Source organism: Budorcas taxicolor, chromosome 7 (assembly GCF_023091745.1).
Source record: "Budorcas taxicolor isolate Tak-1 chromosome 7, Takin1.1, whole genome shotgun sequence".
Taxonomy (NCBI): Eukaryota; Metazoa; Chordata; class Mammalia; order Artiodactyla; family Bovidae; genus Budorcas; species Budorcas taxicolor.
In genome coordinates, this window is record NC_068916.1 from 26449554 (window position 1) to 26471066 (window position 21513).

Genomic DNA, 21513 nt, shown 5'->3' on the forward strand with positions numbered 1-21513 from the left:
TGTCATCGATTGAGATGGAGAAATCTTGGGGAAACAGATCAGAAGGAAAGAAAAGTAGCTGAGGACTAGACATATTGAGACATTCAGGTGAAGGTGTCAAAAAGGCAACTTTTATATACACCTAGTTTACATGAGAGGTCTGTGCTGGAGATATAAACTCAAATCTGCGAGCACACAGCGGCTATTCAAAGCCACGGGGCTGGATGAGATCACCAGCACAGTGAGCACAGATGAAGGGACAGAGATCATCAAGAGGCTGGGCAGAAAAGGAGGCGCCGACCAAGAGAGCATAAAGGAACGAGAGAGGCAGGGAAGAAACCAAGTGTGGCGCCCACGAGCACAGAAGCCATTCAAGAGGAGGCTTAAAGCCCGAGCTAGAGCAAAGGAGACGGAACTGCACTCGCGACCGTGAGCGCACATCCTCAGTGGAGGGGTGGCAGGTGGCCCCCTGACTGAGGTGAGTGTTAGGACAGCATGAAGACAAGAACTAGAGATAAAAGGGTCGGCAACTCTGGAAGTTTTGCTGCAAAATGAAGCAAAAAGCTAAGGTAGGAGGTGATGGTGAAAGAGGGGTAAAAAAACTAAGGTTTTCTTTGGTTTTTCTTTTTGAGGTGGGAGCAGTGTTTGTATGCTGATGAACTGTTCGTTTGTTCTTGCATGTCTGTACACTGATGGTGACGATAAAACATGTATGAGAGGGAAGGCAGAACTCTTGGAACTTAGCACCTGCAAGGCTAGAGGGGACTATGTCTAGTATGGTAATAGGATTGGTTTGGATAACTGACAGTTTTTTGTCTGTTTGTTTTTAATGATTATAGGCCAGAAGACAAAGTATGTGAGATTCACGTGGAGGTGTGAGTATGCAAGTGTATGAAATCTGTCTTCAAAATAAGCCATTCTATCATCTGCCACTGTTATGTAAGGATTATAGACACCTACAGATGCAATCACAAGGTTGTCTTCCTTTACCAAAAAGTTCAGCAGTGTCTTACTTTTGGTGAGTGCATTATAAGATTTAATACGTTTCTACATGCTGGTGAGATCCTGGCAAATACACAGGTATTGTGCCTATAACTTGCCAGGTAGTTGGGTCTCTAAGGTAAATTAGTTAAAAGGACAAGGAAAGAGAAGACTCAAAGTAAGCAAGCTAAGAAAGATTTTTCAGTGAGTGGCTGAGTCCCTTTACCAAATACAAGAGAAAAGGGGGACTCGCCAGGTAAATTTAAAACCCTGCTCCCAATAATCAGAACATATTTTTAGGTTTCTTTAAAATTCCACTGTATCGTCGTAACACTAGAGAGTTGTCCAATTAAAATCCAAATCAGTATTTCAGCATGTAAAAACCCAACAGCTCCACAGAGAACATCAAATTATCATCAAAGTTATGAAAAAATAAACCAGCAGTTTCTATATCCTAAAAAGATGTTCTATTACTCACTTTTAATCCTGCTGCATAGCCCACTGGTTGTGGGGCAATGTTGGACTGTCCAGCTTCCCCTATAACCACAGCTAGGCCAAAGACCTCTTGGAAGGCGTCTCGGACAGCAGCAACTTTTACTTCTTTATTCGAGGTCACTACAATATCCAGTTCACCTCCAGATTCTAAAAAGACCAGAAGAAAAATTCAAATTAATGAAATTCTCATACTTACTACATGCACTAACATTTTATGACATCATTAGTACCAACCTGGCACAACGACACAAGATATAGATTAACCTTTTAATTGGCTGAGGAAACTGAGGCCAACAAGGTCTTGCCCAAGGTAACACAGCTACTTAGCAGTGATATCAGGACTCAACCCTAGGCCTGTACATTTTGACTCTACCATGTGAGGTAAGCACACACGCTTCACCCTGTCATCTAACATCTTGTTCTGAAATTTCTCAAAAAAGCTGTGAAACATTTGCTCTTGAAACAACACTATGCTGTTCCTTAGTAACTGTCTTCTGGAGCAGTTGAAAGTATTTTCCAAATATCTGAGCTTTTTATTATGAACTTTTTCCTGATTGAAATAATGTTCCACAGATCCCATCTTCATTGGAATTTCTTAAGTCATCGAAACCTAAAAGCAATGGGTTATATAGGAAAGAAAAAGAATGTCTTTTTTTCCCCTCCATGTGGGACATAGCTCTTGACCCAAGCAAAGTACTGTTCCATTAGGCTTCAGCTCAAAAAGCTGTTCAGCTTGTGATGACTCATGTCACTTTTAATGATTATAAAGACAGCTCATCAAAAAAAATGTAGAAACTTAAACTGTGTTAAAATCCATTTCTAATAGTTCCTATGCTTTCTTGATACATTTGAAATTGTTATACTGATTTCTAAAATATTTGTATAAAAATATGGTTAAGTTCCGCTAGAGTTTTGTTAGATCCAAATGGTCTAGTTTTTGTTGTCAGTAGCTTTTTCACACTCAAGTCTTACTGCTTTTTATCTGCTAATAATAGAAATTTCATTTTGTATCTTTCTCTTTTTTTTTTTCCTTTTTCTAGATGTCATGCAGAGTACTAGCCTGAGGAAAGTCTTGGGTTTGAGTCCCAGTTTTATCATTTACTAGCTCCATTACCTTGGGGAAGTCACGGAGCTTGTTTCCTTATAGAAAAATTCCTGCCACCTCACAGAGCTTGCTCTAAGGATTAATAAGGTAAATGTTTCAAATAGGTAATGGGTCTAACACAATACCCATTCAAACAACAAGAGCTCCAAAAATACTAATTCTCTTCTTCTCATTAAAAATAAGATCCTGTAAAAAGAATATATATACTACAAATTATATCAAACTTGATTACTATGAATGTATAAAATCAATATACATGGTAGGGTCCAATTCTAAATAGTGACAATTAGAAACACAGAGACCAATTCAACTGAATTAATTATTTGATTCAATTTTCTGCTTAAAGGGAAGCAAAGTGGCTGTTAGCTCCACCAAGTTGTATGACAGAGAATAATAATAAATTTCTCTGAACACAAGTTCCTCATCTAAAACTTGGGGAAAATAACACCTAGCTTGCAGATCTCTTATGAGAATTAGTATCTGGCAGATCATAAATGGTACTTACCAGTAGTAGGTCTTATCTTTTGACATTTACTAGACAGTCAATTATCAAGAGACTCAAGACTTGAGAAAGTTATTAACTTTTTATTGCTACTGAAAATCTCTGTTCAAGCACCTGGTGCATAGCTTTGGCCACTAATTATTATCTTCAATAGATTTACTAATAATTGGTCATAAATCCTGCTGAGAGATTGTTATTTCACTTACTGGACATGTATATTAACCATCTGGAGAATTCTTAGTAATGAGGGTTCCAAGGTGGTTAAAATTAAAATAGCTTTCCTAGCAAACCCAGTAATAAGATATTATTAGTAAACAGACTAACAGCCTCTAAAAATTTTATTCCTGAGTTACACATAAACACATGTAATTAAAATAGATAATTGGAGAAATGTCAAAAGCCAAATATGAACAAAGCAACACTTCAAATGTCAACAGTGATAGTAAAATTCATATAAAGCAACACTAACCATATTTATAATTTAAATCAGCAAGTATACCAATAATTCAAATAATTTTTACTCCTGCAAAGTTCGTGCTGTGACGTTTTCAAAAATTTTAACAATGACTAAGGAAAACATGAATTAAAAGCACCAAGACTAACAATCAACATAAGAACATAGGATTGCCACTGATTACAAGACCTGTAGGATTGCACTCGGTGGCTGACATGAGCACATACTTTACATGGCAGATGGCGCTCTAGTTTAAGTACATACTGATATACGGAGCCATGCCAGGGTCCAGCGTTGTAATCATGCTTTCTACTGAATGTTTTGTTTTATCAAGCACGGATTTCACCATAGGGTTCCCAGCCACACCCTGCACAGAACAAATTCACATGTGAATACTAATTCTAAGCAAATATCACTGTGATGGTGAAAAAAATTTTAAGTTTCCAATGCACTGCAGACCTATGCTTCTCTAAAGTGTAAGAAAAATAAGGCTATGGCAAAGTCAAATTGCTATGAAATTTCAAACGCTTCCTCTCAACTTCTCTTTATCTCATTGTGGATTGACAGCAACCTACAGACCCCATTTCAAGCAGCACTGACCTGGAAAGTATGTTTATTGTATATATGCATATGTGTATGCATATATGTTAATTTCATTTCTATGTATATACATATATTTTTACTTCACTTCTTTATTAGTTATCTATTTAAAAGACTAGGCAAAACTTGTCCATTAGGGTCCCCAATAAAGACTGTAATCAAGTGTTTCTCCAAAGACTCATATTTTGTTCCCTAATAGTAAAAACAATTTCTCTCTACTTCCCAGAAAAACTACTTATTACTTTAATATTTAATACTTTATATTCTATGAAAGTTTTCTTTTTTCCTACTTCCTACTTGTTTTGTTCCCAAACTCTCACTTTTAAAAAAGTCAGACCTAGCCCTCTGAATTCTTAAAACCACACTATTAGACAGAAAGAACCAGGTCTGAGGAGCTCCTTCCATGTATGCTTCTCCCACAGTCCAAGAGACTTAGAGGAAGCAACGCCTCCTGAGATGGCATCTGGCTAACAGGCCATGATTCCATCTGTCTCAGCCTACTATTACACTAAGGTGACTCAAAACTAAAAATGACTTCATAACATTGATATTTAAGACTGTCAACCCATCTTGTGCTGAATATTAGAAGAGTTATTTACAAAATCTGTACAGCTGAACTATTACAACTGGTAATTGACATGCTAACACAGGCTCTTAACAAGAAGAAGTGATAGTTCCTGCATAAAGAAAACTTTTAAAAAGCACAAAGTGATAAAAAGAAGCAAGCTTAGAAAAAAATGCCACCTAATACATAAAGCTCAAATGCTGTAAATCAGTTTAACTACCTAACAATTAAAAAATATGTTTAACATATAATCAAATTGCAACCAAACCCTCAGAATACTGAAGAGAACTTGACAAAGTGACTTTGGAATCATTTAAGAAAGTGGTTAAGAAAAATAAATGGAAAATACCAGTAGAGAAAAATTTTGAAGGAAAAAACAGAAAACTTATACAACCAAGTGCTGATCTCTTTAGGAATGCAAAGACTGCAAACTTACCTTTCTATCTGACTCAACAGATATTCCGATCCCCACCTCAGCACAGAGTAGGCTCTCAATAAATATTAGTGTAACAAACAGTTACAATTATTAAAACAGTGTGGTACTGCTGCAAGGACAGGCAGAGCAGGGAATAAAATACAGAGCCCACTAACTGACGTTATCACACAATTTAGTAACTAAGCTGAAGGTGACATCAAATCACTGGGATATAATTGTAGAATACTCGATTAAGCGGTTGGAAAAAAAGTAAGTTTAATATGTTATGGAGGTAGACAGAGTATCAGCTATATCAAATGGTATGGTAAAAAAAAATACTGCCGTAAGAAAATTAAAAGAAATCATAAACAATTATCACAATGTAGTAGGTAAAGGTCATTTTGATCATTTAAAAAAAACTCCCAGAAATGACTCCCAAAAATTTAGAAGATTTTGTCAATAAAGCATAATAAAGTTGAAATGTAAGATAAAAATGGAGAATATGGCAATGTATGACAGCATAAAATAAAATATTAAGAGTTCTTATGAAGTCACCAAAGAAAGTAATCCCAATTCAAAACTGGGCAAAGAATACGAATACAGACTTCACAAAAGAAAAATACAAATGGTCAAAAATCACAGTTTAAAAAAAACTCAAATTCAGTAACAAAGTAATGTAAATTTAAACAAGGTATTATTTTCTTTGCCTATCAAATTAGAAAATACTATATTTCAATTAATAATCACTTCTCACAAGTGAAAGATCTTACAGCGGGGTGTTCTGGTATAATTTACCTGGAGAGCAATATATATCTGTAGTTTTTAAAATGTTCACACTGATACTTACTAGGAATTAACTCTGATAAAGCAAAGGTACACAAAGATTTGCATACAAGAGGCTCATCGTAATTTTATTAATAAGAATTACAACTAGAAAATGCCAACAATGGGTTAGGGAAATACAACATGGGAAATCAATGAAAAACATGTTGGGCAAAGTATACTGAAGAATATGTTATGGCTGGGAAAATGTTCATGATCGCTAAGTAAAGATAAACGAAAGACAAAACTGTGTCCACATGTCACTACTCCACTCTGCTTTTAATTAGAGATGTATCTACCTAGAGATGCACATCCAGAAGACTAAGAGGAACTATAGGAAAAGTACAGTGAAAGTGAAAGGCACTCAGTCATGTTCGACTCTTTGCAACCCCATGGACTATACAGTCCATGGAATTCTCCAGGCCAAAACATTGGGAGTGGGTAGCCTTTCCCTTCTCCAGGTGATCTTCCCAACCCCAGGGATTGAACCCAGGTCTCCCGCATGGCAGGTGGAATCTTTACCAGCTGAGCCACAAGGGAAGCCTAAGAATACTGGAGTGAGTAGCCTATCCCTTCTCTAGCGGATCTTCTGGACCAAGGAATCAAACCGGGGTCTCCTGCATGGCAGGCAGATTCTTTACCAACTGAGCTATCAGAGAAGCCCAGAAATGTAATAAGACTAAAAAGATATTTTACAATGATTTTTCCTTATACTATTCTTTTTTATTTTCAAAATTCTCTTAAGTTTTATAATTAAAAACTTACACACGGTTTTTAAAGTAAATACCCCTTACCTTAATAAAACCCCAGAGTCCACCAGCTGAAGCTTCATCCTGACTTCTACCAATTCTAGGGTCTTCCTGCTCCTCTGGGAAAGTGATGGCTGATGTGGTTCCAGTTCCCTGTGCCACAGATGTCAAACCAGCTTGCTGAGTAATAGGAGTTGGCAAAATACCTAGTTAACGGCAAAAATGTTAACATATGTAATTTATTCCATAAAATATCTCCTATAAAAAAGATGATACAATATACGAAATGAATACTTCAAAACAGCTTTAATCATGTTACTATATACTCAGGCATTTCAACACTGAGATATGAATTCAAAGAATCACCTAAATTATACAAACTCCAAAAAAGAAATTTCTTTCCCTCTTCTTAGGCTTATTATCTAGTGCCCTGAAAATGGACAAAAAAAATACCCAAAAATACTTCATGTTTGCCCAGTGTAGCACATGGACGCAAACAGCTATAGCCTGATTCTCCTTAAAGCATAAAAATAGCTGATTTAAGCACTCAAGCTCATCATACAAAATGCAAATAAAAATTAGTAAACATATCCATATACAATATTTTAACTCAAAAAGAAAATCCACATATACATAAACATGGGTGTCATACCTGCACTCTGCAAAAATTTTTGTTAAAGTAGATAATCCAAACTGGATTAAAAAAAAGAATTACAACAAAGGTGTTTCTTTTCCTAAAATTAGAGAAACAATAGGAAGAATATGACAGGATATAGTTTTAATACTGATTTCCAACAACCATTCCAGGGAAGCCAAAAAAAAGTAGATGTTCTTGACCTAGAAAATAAAATAGTCCAATACCACCAACTTACAGTACATACACTTACTTGATTTTGATCTTTTACATGGCTAAATAAAACTACTCCCTGGATCGTTGAGTCCTGATAATTTTTAAGTAAAGCTATACTCAGACTTCACGTTGGTGTTTCTCTATAACCGCACAAAATGTTAGGACAAAATTTTGTAATTTTGTCTTACATTTCCCTTCCTTCGTGGCTCAGCTGGTAAAGAATCTGCCTGCAATGCAGGAGACCTGGGTTGGATCCCTGCGCTGGGAAGATTCCCCTGGAGAAGGGAAAGGCTACCCACTTCAGTATTCTGCCCTGGAGAATTCCATGGACTGTATAGTCCATGGGGTCACAGAGTCAGACATGACTGAGCAACTTTTGCTTTCACATACTGACCGTGTTCTAAGTTTTATATCATATAAAAATCATATATTAAGTAATATCAGTTTTCTTTCAATACTTTAAATGAAAATAGGAAGCTCTGAAAATCAAGGAAAAGGGAATAAAACATTCATGCAGAGTAACAAGAACCCCCCTTTACTGCTGCTAAGAAAGTAAAATGAATGGTGCAGCTGCTTTGGACAATAGTCTGACAGCTGTACTAAATTCAGCAATTCTGACATGCACCCCAACAGCAGCACTATTTACAGGAGCCAAGACATGGAAGCAGCCTGAATGTCTATCAACAGGTGATTCAATAGATGTGGTGTATGTATACACAACAGGATATTACTCAGCCATAAAGAAAGAATGAGCTGATGCCATTTGCAGCAACATGGATGGGCCTAGAAATTATCATACTAAGTGAAGTAAATTAGACAAAGACAAATATTCTTACTTACATGTGGAATTTAAAAACATGATGCAAATGAACTTATTCACAACACAAACTCACAGACATACCAAAAAAAATTTTTTTAATTGATGGTTATCAAAGGCGAAGAGGAGGGGATAAATTAGGAGTTTGGGATTAACAGAAAAACATTGCTATATATATGTATAACAGATAAATAACAAGGACCTACTGTATAGCACAGGGAACTCTACTCAATATCTTGTAATAACCTATAATGGAAAAGAATCTGAAAAAGAATAGATATAGATATATGTATGACTGAGTAACTATGCTGTATACCTGAAACTAACACAATGTTATAAAGCAACTTTACTTCATTTAGAAAAAAAATAAAAATGAAGCCCTTCAGGAAAAAAAAAAAAAAAAACCTCAGCAATTCTGAACCTAGGTACATACTCAAGAGAAACGAAAACATTTCCACTTAAAACTTGCACACCAAGGTTCATAAAATCAGTACTCACCATAGCCAAAAAGTGGAAACAACCCAACAGTTTATCAACTGATGAATAAATAAAACATGGTATATCCACAGAATGGAATATAATTCAGTCCTAGAAAGGAAGAATGCTCTGACACCTGTTACAACATGGATGAATCTTGAAAACATCACACTAAGTGAAAGTGGCCTGTCACAAAAGACTACATATTAATACAAGTCCATTTACATGAAATGTCCAAAACAAGCAGATCTACAGAGACAGGAAGTAGATTAGTGGTTCTGAGAACCATGAGGATTGGGAGAAGTATGGAGTGACTGCTAACAGGTATGCAGTTTCTTTAGGGGTGATTAAAAGCTTCTAAAATTGACTGTGGTGATGGCTGCACAACTTGGTAAATATAGTAAATACTATCAAACGGTACATGTGAAAGTGAATTGTATGGGAATTACACCTCGATAAAGCTGTTTAAAAAAACAAAACAGATAAAACATTCCCTATATATAGCCACCTGTTTCAAAGTGTCAATGAGAGAATACCTGTCACTGGAGGTGCAGAAAACGACGGCATCAGGGGTGTCTGTGGAGCTCTTCCTGCATGTCCCCTCGTAATGTCGTAAGCTGAGCCAACAGAGAATCCCGAAGTGGGAGGACCCGAAGGGGGTGCAGATAAGAGAGTGTTTGGGGCAGAGGTGGAAGGCGGGAAGTGGGATAAAGGAGGATGACTGAAGGCAGCACCAGTCGGTGGAGAAACAGGAGGTGGCAGAGAGGTAACGAGTGGAGGAACAGAAGGAACCGGTGAAGATGGCACAAAGGGCAAGGGTGCCGCAGGCTGCACAGGAGGCAGGGACGGCTGGGGGGTGGAGAACACCTGTGGCGGCAGGCTCTGCACAGAGGACCCGCTTGGAGAAGAGAAGGTGCTGGCTGCGGCTAGGAAAGAGGGGAGGAAAAATCACGCTTCAGTGACATGCTTTTCACTTAGTTTTCAAAGTATCTCATTATCATCTTGGAAAATTTTTAAATTTAACAGATCCTATTCCCAAGAGTTATCTTGGTGGGAGGGGGGTTCATGTTTGGGAACACATGTAAGAATTAAAGATTTTAAAATTTAAAAAAAAATTAATTAATTAAAAATAAATAAATACATACATACATAATTTAAAATACATGAGTATGACTGAGTGCAAATGACTTTCAATTCCCATCAGTAAAAACAGCAGGTATATAAAACTAGGTTATGGTATTGCAGATCTTTGTGTTTCCGTTTGTTTTGTTGTGCTTTTAATAAAATAGACCTGCTTTCCATCTCTGCTAATACGAGCATAAAACCTCACAATTTAGGGCTCAAAAACTTTGGTCAGAAGGTTAATCTCCACGAAGTCACAGAACATTAGACAAAGCTAACGTGCTTTTTAGGATATTTCTGTCATAACAAAGATGATTTCTAGTTAATATGAAAACAAAAAATAAAAATTAAAGCAAACAAAGATGTTTTCTGCCTTTGGGCTTAAATTAAAAAGGCTATTTACCTTCATCCTGGCAAAGATTACAAAAGTTTTAATATATAGGCACACCTCAATTTATTTTGCTTCATTTTACTAATTGAAGGTTTGTGGCAACCCTTATGTCAAGCAAGTCTATCAGTGCCGTTTTACCCGGCAGCATTTGTTCTTCATGTCTCTGTGTGACATTCTGGTACCTCTCAAGCTATTTCAAACTTTACATTATTATTGTATTTGTTATGGTGATGCATGATCACTGATCTCTGGCACTGCAAAAAGACTGCAACTCGCTGAAGGCCCAGATGATAGTCAGCATTTTAAAGCAATGCTTTAGCAAAGTATTTAATTGAAGTGGGTACATTGTTTTTTTTTAGACATAGACATAATCTATTACACACTTAACAGACTACAGTATAGTGCAATCGTAATTTCTATATGCACGAGGAAATAAAAAAATCCACGTGACTTGCTTTATTGCAGTGGTCTGGAACTGAACTCACAGTATCTCTGAGGTATGTCTCTAGGCTTTTGTTAAATGACTCTGAGAAAAGATGACAGTACCCTGACTCTCCTCAAAACCCACTGATGCTAGACAACTGCACGTACCTAAAGGAGCCGGGGAGGAGGACAGTGCAGCAGAAGCCAGGCCCCCGGGATTCGGTGGAGGGGTCCCAGGTGGCGTTGTCTCTATTCCACTTTCTTCCATCATTTTTCAATTTCAGTAAAACTGTAAAAATATTAAAATGTAATAAAGATTACACAGTAATAAAAAGTATACTTTTAAACCTTGTTATCAGTTCAGTTCAGTCGCTCAGTCGTGTCCGACTCTTTGCGACCCCATGAATCATAGCACACCAGGCCTCCCTGTCCATCACCAATTCCCGGAGTTCACTCAGACTCACGTCCATCGAGTCCGTGATGCCATCCAGCCATCTCATCCTTGGTTGTCCCCTTCTCCTCCTGCCCCCAATCCCTCCCAGCATCAGAGTCTTTTCAAATGAGTCAACTCTTCGCATGAGGTGGCCAAAGTACTGGAGTTTCAGCTTTAGCTTGTATAGTTAGCGAATAAAGCATTTAGAGAAGAGCTAACACCTATCCTTCTCAAACTCTTCAAAAAAAAAAAAAAAAATTGTAGAGGGAGGAAAACTGCCAAACTCATTCTATGAGGCCACCATGACTGATACCAAAACCAAAGACATCACATAAAAAGGAAAATCACGGGCCAACATCACTGATGAACATGGACACGAAAATCCTCAGCAGAATACTTGCAAACAGAATCCAACCACACATTAAAAGGATCACACACCATGATCGAGTGGGGTTTAATCCCAGGGATGGAAGAATTCTTCAATATATGCAAATCAATCCATGTGACACACAATATTAACAAACGAAGGGGTGAATCATAGGAAAATCTCAATAGATGTAGAAAAAGCTTCCAACAAATTCCAACACCTGTTTATTACAAAAACGCTTCAGAAAACGGGCACAGAGCAAACCTACCTTAACACAGTAAATGCCATATATGACAAATCCAGAGCAAACACTTCTCAGTAGTGAAAACTGAAAGCGTCTCCTCTAGAACAAGACAAGGGTGCCCACTGCGGCCAATAGTATTCAACATAGCTAGTTCTAGATATCCTAGCCACAGAAATCAGAAAAGAAAAAGAAATAAAAGGAATACAAACTGGAAAAGAGGAAATAAAGCTCACTGTGGATGGCATGGTACTGTACATAGAAAATCCTAAATATGCCACCAGGAAACTACTAGAGCTAACCAATAAAGTTGCAGGGTACAAAATCAATACACAGAAATCTCCTGCATTTCCACTCACTAACAATGAAAGATCAGAAAGAGAAATTAAGGAAACAATCCCATTTACCACTGTAACAAAAAGAATAAAATAACTAGGAATAAATCCACCTGCAGAGACAGAAGACCTGTATGCAGAAAACTATAAGACCCCGATGAAAGAAATCAAAGACGACACAAACACGCAGAGCTATACTAAGTTCTTCGTCTGAATAATCAATATTCTGAAAATGACCGCATTATCCAAAGCAATCTACGGATTCAGTGCAATCCCTCTTAAATTACCAATGCCATTTTTCACAAAACTAGAAGAAAAAATTTTTACAATTTGTATGAAAACACAGAAGACTCCGAACAGCCAAAGCAATCTTGAGACAGAAAGAGCTAGAGTAATCAGGCTCCCTGATTTCAGACTGTACTACAAAGCTGCACTAATCAAGACAATACAGTACTGGCACAAAAACAGAAATACAGTTCAATGTCTAGAGATAACCTGAGGCACCAATGGGCACCTAATCTTTGACAAAGAGGCAAGACGATACAATGGAGAAAAAACAGCCTCTTCAATGAGAGGTGCTGGGAAAACTGGACAGCTACATGTAAAAATGAAATTAGAACATTTCCTAACAACATCACAAAAATAAACTCAAAATAGATTAAAAATCTAAATGCAAGTCTAGACATTATAAAATTCTTAAGAGGAAAACAGAAAACACTCTGACATAAAATACAGCTGGATCCTTTCTGACCCACCTCCTAGAGTAACAAAAATAAAAACAGAAATAAACAAATGGGTCCTAATAAAACTTAAAAAGCTTTTACAAAGCAAAGGAAACCATAAACAAGAAGCCATTCCTTAGAATGGGAGAAAGTATTTGCAAATGAAACAACTGACAAGGGATTAATCTCCAAAATATACAAGCAAATCATGTAGATCAAAAAAATTAACAGCCCAATCAAAAAATGGATGGAAGACCTAGTCACTTCTTCAAAGAAGACATACAAATGAGTGTTCAACATCATTTATTACTAGAGAAATGCAAATCAAAACTACAATGAAATATTACCTCACACTGATTAGAACGGCCATCATCAAAAATCTACCAACAATAAATGCTGGAGAGGGTGTGGGGAAAAGGGAACCTTCGTACACTGTGAGACTGTGAACTGATACAGCTACTAGGAGAACAGTGTAGAGGTTCCTTAGAAAACTAAAAATAGAACTAACGTATGATCCAGCAATCCCACCATTTGAGCACATACTCTGAGAAAACCATAATTCAAAATACACACGCACCTCAATGCTCACTGCAGCACCATTTACAACACCCAGGACAAGGAAGCAGCCTAGATGGCCATCAACAGATGAATAGATAAAGAAGATGTAGGGGTATGTATACACAATGGAACATTACTCAGTCATAAAAAGGAACAAGACTGGGTCAGGGATAGACCCAAGTCTGTCATACAGAGTAAAGTAAGTTAGAAAGAGAAAAATATTCTGTATTAACACATATGCATGAAATCTAGAAAGATGGTACAGACGAGTCTGTTTGCAGGGTAGGAACAGGGGTGAAGACACAGAGAAGAGACATGTGGGCATGGTGGTGGGGTGGGGAGAGGGCAAGGGGGAGATAAGCGGCAGAGCAGGACTGACTATACACGCCACCACGTGTAGGACAGACAGGGAGGGGAAGTGTGAAACAGTGTAACAGGGAGCTCAGCTCCGGGCTCTGTGATGACCTACAGGGAGGGACCGGGGTGGTGGGGTGGGAAGGAGGTTTAAGGGGGAGGGGATATATGTATTCATGTAGCTGATCCACTCTGTTGTCCAGCAGAAACTAACACAACATTGTAAAGCAACTATATGCCAATAAAATAAAATAAAAATTACATAGCTCAAATGCAAATAAATAACCAACAGATAGATGTCCGTTTTTACTGTATACAATGCTACTTATTTCCAGGTGAAGGATTTGTCAAAATTTCTAAAAAAGTAGTCTGTGAGACTATTTAATGTGCAAACAATCTGAGACATTGTCATATACCTACTTCATAATTGAGAAATAATTTTATGTTAGCTATGTAATTACCCAATATATTTCAAACAGTAAATTACTAATTTAATTTCAGCCACAGAAATGCATGTTAGATTTATATCTAGATTCCAGTCACTATTACTTCAAAAATAAATTATGTAAAGTATTTTTGAAACACTTCCTCCCTCCTCACTAAGCAGTGTACATGGGCTACTCCTGTTAACAGGCTACTCCACTTCCCAGGTGGCTCAGAGAAAAGAACCTACGTGCCGATGCAGAAGATGTGGGTTCGAACCCCATATGTGGGTTGGGAAGATCCCCTAGAGAAGGAAAAGGCAACCCATCCAGTATTCTTCCCTAGTCCCAGTTTTTATTTGTTTACATTCTAAAACGTACCCCCATAATGGTTAACCCACCTGCCAAGCCAAGAGAAACGGGTTTGATCTCTGGGTCAGGAAGATCTCCTAGAGAAGGAAATGGCAAACCACTCCAATATTCTTGCCTAAGAAATCCCATGGACAGGAGAGCCTGGCAGGCTAGTCTACGGGGTTGCAAGAGTCAGACATGACTTAGCAACTAAACAACAACATAATGGCTAAATGATTAGGTCTCAGCTTTTAGAAAAGGCAGGTTTTAGCAAAAGTGCCACAAGCATTTTTCCTAACAGACAAAAATGGATTACAAAATGTTAGAAAATGTCCTTAAAAATTACAAAACTTTCAAGCCTGCTTGAAGTATAAAATCAGAACTTCTAAATACATCAAATACATTTTTAAAGTTTTTATTCATTTTACAAATATTCTGCAAAGGTCAACCACTTGCCAAGCACTACACTGGTGCCTCTGGAAATAAGAGTGTAAGCAAAAACAAACATGACACTTAATAGTCCAGCCCAGGAGACAATCAATAACACCAACATACACTGAACTGCAGCCTGAATGATGTGCTCTGAGGATAACAACAATTCTGTTTGTTAGAAAATGATTTTGACTTGGGGTCAGAAAGGGATGATCAGGATTTAATTAGGAAAGGGAAAGAAGACAAGGAGGGTACATGCCAGGAAAAGTGACTGTATAGAAAGTAAGAAAGGAACAGGAATGAGGATCGGGGACCTAGATGGGAGCCCAGACTGTATTGAGATTTACAAGCCATGTTAAAGAGTGGAATCTTCTAAGAACAGAAAGTCATTGTGGGGGCACTCAAACTAGGGATGATGTATTTGCCTTTTAACTTCTTTGAAGGAATTTTAGGCTCACAAAAAGATGCCAATGTAGAGCAGAGTTCATCAGTACCCTAACCCAGCTCCTTCCGATGACAGCATCCTACATAACTAGGGTTCAACCATAAAGTCTAGGAAATTAACTCTGGCACAATATGAGTAACTGGAAGTATAAACCTTCTTTGGATTTCACCTGTTTGTTTACATGTGTGAGTCTGTATGCAGTTCTATGACATTTCATCATATGCACTGACTCACGGAGCCACCACCACAATCAGGACACAGAACTGTTTCATCTCCCCGAACAAACTCCCACATGCTATTCCTTGGTTACACCCTCTCATCTGCCATACACCCTGACAAACAACTGTTCTCTATTTTCTCATTTCATGAATGTTACAAAAATAAAACCACACTGCATATAGCCTTCTGAAATTGGCTTTTTTCATGCAAAAGAGTGCTCTCAAGATCCATCCAAGCTGTTGGATGGATCGGTGGTTGGTTCTTTTTCATTGCTGAAAACTATTCCATTTTATAGATGTACCAGTTTGATTATCCATTTATTTGCTGAAGGACATTTAGGCTGCTTCAGGCAATTCATATTTGTGTTTTGAAAACATTCCTCTGACCAAAGAATGCAGACCGTGCCATAGGGCATCTATGCAGAACAGACGCAGGGAGACCCTTAAGGATACACAAGTATTTCAAATAACATTCTAGACTAGTGATTCTCAACAGGGAGTGGAGAAGGGTGATTTGCCCCTCTGGGGTCATCTGGCAGTGTCTGAAGCTGGAAGAAGCACAAGCTGGAATCAAAATTGCCAGGAGAAATATCAATAACCTCAGATGCAGATGATACCACCCTTATGGCAGAAAGTGAAGAGGAACTAAAAAGCCTCTTGATGAAAGTGAAAGAGGAGAGTGAAAAAGTTGGCTTAAAGCTCAACATTCAGAAAATGAAGATCATGGCAACTGGTCCCACCACTTCATGGGAAATAGATGGGGAAACAGTGGAAACAGTGTCAGACTTTATTTTGGGGGGCTCCAAAATCACTGCAGATGGTGATTGCAATCGTGAAATTAAAAGACGCTTACTCCTTGGAAGAAAAGTTATGACTAACCTAGATAGCATATTCAAAAGCAGAGACATTACTGTGCCGACTAAGGTCCGTCTAGTCAAGGCTATGGTTTTTCCAGTAGTCATGTATGGATGTGAGAAGTTGGACTGTGAAGAAGGCTGAGTGCCGAAGTATTGATGCTTTTGAACTGCAGTGTTGGAGAAGACTCTTGAGAGTCCCTTGGACTGCAAGGAGATCCAACCAGTCCATTCTGAAGGAGATCAACCCTGGGATTTCTTTGGAAGGAATGATGCTAAAGCTGAAACTCCAGTACTTTGGCCACCTCATGCGAAGAGCTGACTCACTGGAAAAGACTCTGATGTTGGGAGGGCTTAGGGGCAGAAGAAGGGGACGACAGAGGATGAGATGGCTGGATGGCATCACTGACTCGATGGACATGATTTTGAGTGAACTCCGGGAGTTGGTGATAGACAGGGAGGCTTGGTGTGCTGCAATTCATGGGGTCGCAAAGAGTCGGACACAACTGGGCAACTGAACTGAACTGAAGACATTTTTGTGGTCCAGTGGTTAAGAATTTGCCTTCCTGCGCAGGGGTCATGGGTTCGAACCCTGGTTGGAGAACTAAGATCCCCACGTGCTGCAGGGCAACCAAGCGTGCACGCTCCAACTGCTGAGCCCACAAGTTACAACCAGAGAAACCCATTCACTGAAAAGAACAATCTTGCATGCCACAGCTAAGACCCAGTGTAGCCAAATAAATAAATAGTAAAAAAAAAACAAAAACCCACTAGAGAGTATTAGGGGAGCATCTAGTAGGTAAAAGCTGGGGATACAGCTAAAAACTCTACAACGCACAGGACAGTCACCACAGGAACTTTCTGGCCCTGAACACCAATAATGCCAAGGCTGAAAAACTTTGGTTTAGCCTAAAGTGATGACAGTGGAGACGGAGAAGAGTGGATAGACTCAGGAGGTGTTTAAGTGGTAAGAGCCAGCAATAGACTGGATATGCGGTCCAGAAAAGAGAGAGGCGTGACCTGTACACCTGGACAGATGGTGGTGCCGTTCTATAAGATAAGGAACGCTGGAGGAGGTCGAAGTGTGTGTCTGATGTTTTGGGAAAGAAGGGATTACACAGTATTTAATATTGGACATGCTAAGTGCAAACTCCTTGCAACAACCAAGTACAGCTGACTTGGTTTGCAGCTCAGAAACCACATAAATGTGGGCTTCGTCAGTTCACTGATAGTCTCTAAAGTCATGTGCTGAAAAGAGATAATCTGAGAAGACTAAGTGAAAAAAGGAAGACGGCTCAACGAATCCTTGAAGAATAGCCGAAGAGGGGAAAAAAACACCTGCAGAGAAGAATGAGAGACCACAAAAACAGGAAAGAAACCAAAAGGCAGCAGTGTCCAAAAACCAGAGCAGAGTGTTTCAAGGCAACGGTATCAAATGCTGCACAGAAGCCAAACAGGATGATATATGAAAAAGTCAATAGATTTGCCAAACTGTAGTTAAAACTTAGTGAGAGCTGTTTCCAAAATGGAGTGAGGATAGAAGCCAGTTTCAACTGGACTGAGGTAGGAAGTAAAGCAAATACGTACAACACTTTTAAAAGTTTTGCTGTGAGTGTAGATGAACGATCTACGGGCAGGAAGTAGAAAGCAGATATCCAGACAGGCAAAATCGTTTCATTCAACAACATCTACTTCTGCTTCATTGACTATGTTAAAGCCTTTGACTATGTGGATCACAATAAACTGTGGAAAATTCTTAGAGATAGAAATATCAGACTACCGTACCTGCCTCCTTAAAAATCTGTATATAGGTCAAGAAGCAACAGTTAGAAGAGGATATGGAACAATGGACTGGTTCAAAATTGGGAAAGGAGTACGTCAAGGCTGTATACTGTCACCCTGTTTATTAAACTTATAAGCAGAGTACCTCATGTGAAAGGCCAGGCTGGATGAAGAAGAATTTGGAACTGAAGATTGCTGAGAGAAATATCAACAACCTCAGATGTATAGATGAGACCACCCTAAAGGCAGAAAGTGAAAAGGAACTAAAGAGACTCTTGATGAGGGTGAAAGAGGAGAGTGAAAATGCTGGCTTAAAACTCAACATTCAAAAAACTAAGATCATAGCATCTGGTCCCACCACTTCATGGCAAATAGATGGGGGAAAGGTGAAAACAGTGGCAAATTTTATTTTCTTCAACTCCAAAATCACTGTGGCATAGTGACTGCAGCCATGAAATTAAAAGACATTTGCTCCTTGGAAGAAAACCTAGACAGTGTATTAAAAAACAGAGACATCACTTTGCCAACAAAAGTCCGATAGTCAAAGCTATGATTTTTCCAGTAGTCATGTACAGATGTGAGAGATGGACCATAAAGAAGGCTGAATGCTGAAGAATTGATGCTTTTGAACCATGGTACCACAGAAGACTCTTGAGAGTCCCTTGGACAGCAAGGAGATCCAAACAGTCAATCCTAAAGGAAGTCAACTCTGAATATCCACTGGAAAGACTGATGCTGAAGCTAAAGCTCCAATACTTTGGCCACCTGATGCAAACAGATGGCTCACTGGAAAAGACCCTGAGGCTAGGAAAGATTGAAGGCAGGAGGAGAAAGGGGTGAGCACAGAGGATGAGATGGTTGGATGGCATTACTGACTCAATGGACATAGGTTTGAGTAAGCTCTGGGAGACAGTGAAGGACAGGAAGCCTGGCAGGCTGCAGTCCATGGGATTGAAAAGAATTAGACAGGACTCAGTGAGTTAACAACAGATCAAAGATAGATAATATGGGACAGAACCACCTTCTGGGGACTTTATCACTCCCTAACAAAGCTATTTCTTTTCATCTCATTTTTCCACTGGTTATTCATCTTCCTACTACAAATACTACCAATCCTCAAAGTGATTAGTGGGAGTCAAATTTAAAGATAAACATTACTGACTGCACTTGCAAACAAACTTGTACAATGGATACAACCCATAAAATGGAATACTGGTCAATCTCTTTATGTCTTTAAAAGCTAGACTGTTTGAGAACTAGCTTAATGACAATATTGGGTAAATCCTGGTTTCATAAACAATGTGCTCAATCGTGTCTGACTCTTTGTGACCCTTGGACTGTAGCCTACCAGACTCCTCTGTCCACGGAATTCTGCAGGCCAGAATACTGGAGTGGCTAGCCATTTCCTCCTCCAGGGGATCTTGCCCACCCAAGGGTCGAACCCAAGTCTTCTGCACCGTATGAGGATTCTTAACCGCTGAGCCAGCAGGGAATATAATAGCATCTACAAAAGAAAAGTTACTGTGATAAAAGTAACAGGGAAATGTCAGAATTGGGAGAGGTTCTAATGCTTAGTCTCAACACAAAAAATATATTAATGTATCAGCATTGAAGAAAAAGTGATGGAAATGGGTTAGAAAACTGGGTTCGTTTCTGGATGCACTCTGCTCTTCCAATTTGCTTGTGCCTTGGATTCTCTCTTAAAAGTAGGTGGCTACTTATAAAGATGCAAGAGATGGAATAATGAACCTCTGATAAAATCTTATTAAAAATTATTACTACTGTTGATGTACTACCGGTTCAAAAGATGCTCTCTACTACCCTTTAGCCAGCACTGCTGCAGGAAGGTCTGAGTTGTGTCTCTGCATTCCCAGTTCTGATCCCAAAAATAACTTCTATAAATGTTCACTGACCAAATAGCGGCTGTAAAGGAAAAAGACTGGAATGTCAAAATGTGTCATGTTCGCAGAAACATACAGGCTGTCTCTCAAGAACTACTTCCAACGACACTCTCTTAAACTGGACAAATTCTGCCAATCTAGGACACAGGCTATCCCGCAAATTTGTTCGAAGCAGGCCCCAGAAATGAACAAAGAGACAGCAGAGTGCCAAAGCCCTCCAGAGCGGCGCTGGGCATCTATGGGGGAACCCACTGTTACAGAAGCTACTTTTTAGTGCCCACCCCCATTTGTTGACCCGGGAGTCTCCTAGGCGGGAGCGGCCTCCCCCCAGGCTCTGCCACGTCTCCAGGCGGGCTGGGCCGGGCCAAGGTCGCCTGCCTCCGGTCTCTCCCCTCTGGCCAGCGCGGTAGAAGGTGGAGCCAAACAGCCCGGGGCGCCGGTGTGGCTCCGGGGACTGGACCCTAGAACCGGCCAAGACCCCCGGGCCCCCCTCTCCGCAAAATCCAAAGCGGGAATGCTTGCTTCATGAAGCCTACCGGTGGGCTGAAGCCTGGACGCTCCAACAGCGGGAGCCTGGGCTGTACCACTGAGGAGCTCTCGAGCGACCCTCGCCTCCCGGCCCCGCCGGCCCGCCCACCTCTCAGGCAAGGCGCCTCTGGGCGCTGGTTTGGGCGCCTGAGCCCCATCCCGCCACCCACATGCACCCGCACTGCTGCCGGACTAACGCTTACCTGCAGGTTCGAGATAGTGTCTGCGTGGCAGTGAAAAGTGGAGGCTAGACAGGCTGAGTGTAAGACTACGGCTGTGAGAAGACGAGCAAGACGCAAGTAAAACCCTGCAGCGCGCGCGCCCGCCTCCAAGATGGCCACCGGAGGCGCCCGTCCCTGAGGCTGCCACGTCCCCGGCGCGCCGCCCCGCCCCGCGCTGAGTCCCGCCCACTCCCCGCCCCACACCCCGCCCCGCTCCCCCAGAGCCCCGCCCCCCAGAGCCCGGCCCAGAAGCCGCCAGTTAAACCTGCTGGAGCACCTGGGTCCAAAGATCTTCGTGCCACCAGGCCGGGCGCTGCCCGCTCCAGAAACACGACTGCCCTCCTTTCCACTACGCAACCTCAGCATGCGAGAATAGAACCCTTGTTATTGGGTGTAGCTCACTTACTCTGCGCCATGGCCGCCCCCAGGGAAGGTGATTACCTCCCCCCAACCCAAGGGCATGCCGCCTCCAGGCAACTTCGCTCCCCAAACAGAAGTATCCTATGTACTTTCAAAGATTTCCAGATAAGAGCGGTTGCCTCAGGAAAGAGAGAGAGCAGGGTGGCAGATACTATACTGATTTTCCCCAAGTTCATATATTA

General features: G+C 40.0%; 1 protein-coding gene across 1 annotated transcript in view; it reads right to left on the reverse strand.

Moving 5' to 3' along the window:
* The window catches only part of PRRC1 (proline rich coiled-coil 1), a 43643-nt gene extending 22647 nt beyond the window's left edge, over window positions 1-20996 (reverse strand). The window contains exons 1-6 of the mRNA XM_052643987.1: window positions 20894-20996; window positions 10916-11036; window positions 9348-9737; window positions 6713-6873; window positions 3781-3883; window positions 1439-1602 (exon numbers count right to left, since the gene is read on the reverse strand). Of these exons, the coding sequence (XP_052499947.1) occupies window positions 1439-1602; window positions 3781-3883; window positions 6713-6873; window positions 9348-9737; window positions 10916-11018 (921 nt within the window). The 5' untranslated portion in view covers window positions 11019-11036; window positions 20894-20996. The remainder of the gene's footprint in view (window positions 1-1438; window positions 1603-3780; window positions 3884-6712; window positions 6874-9347; window positions 9738-10915; window positions 11037-20893) is intronic.
* Window positions 20997-21513: the final 517 nt, after the last annotated feature.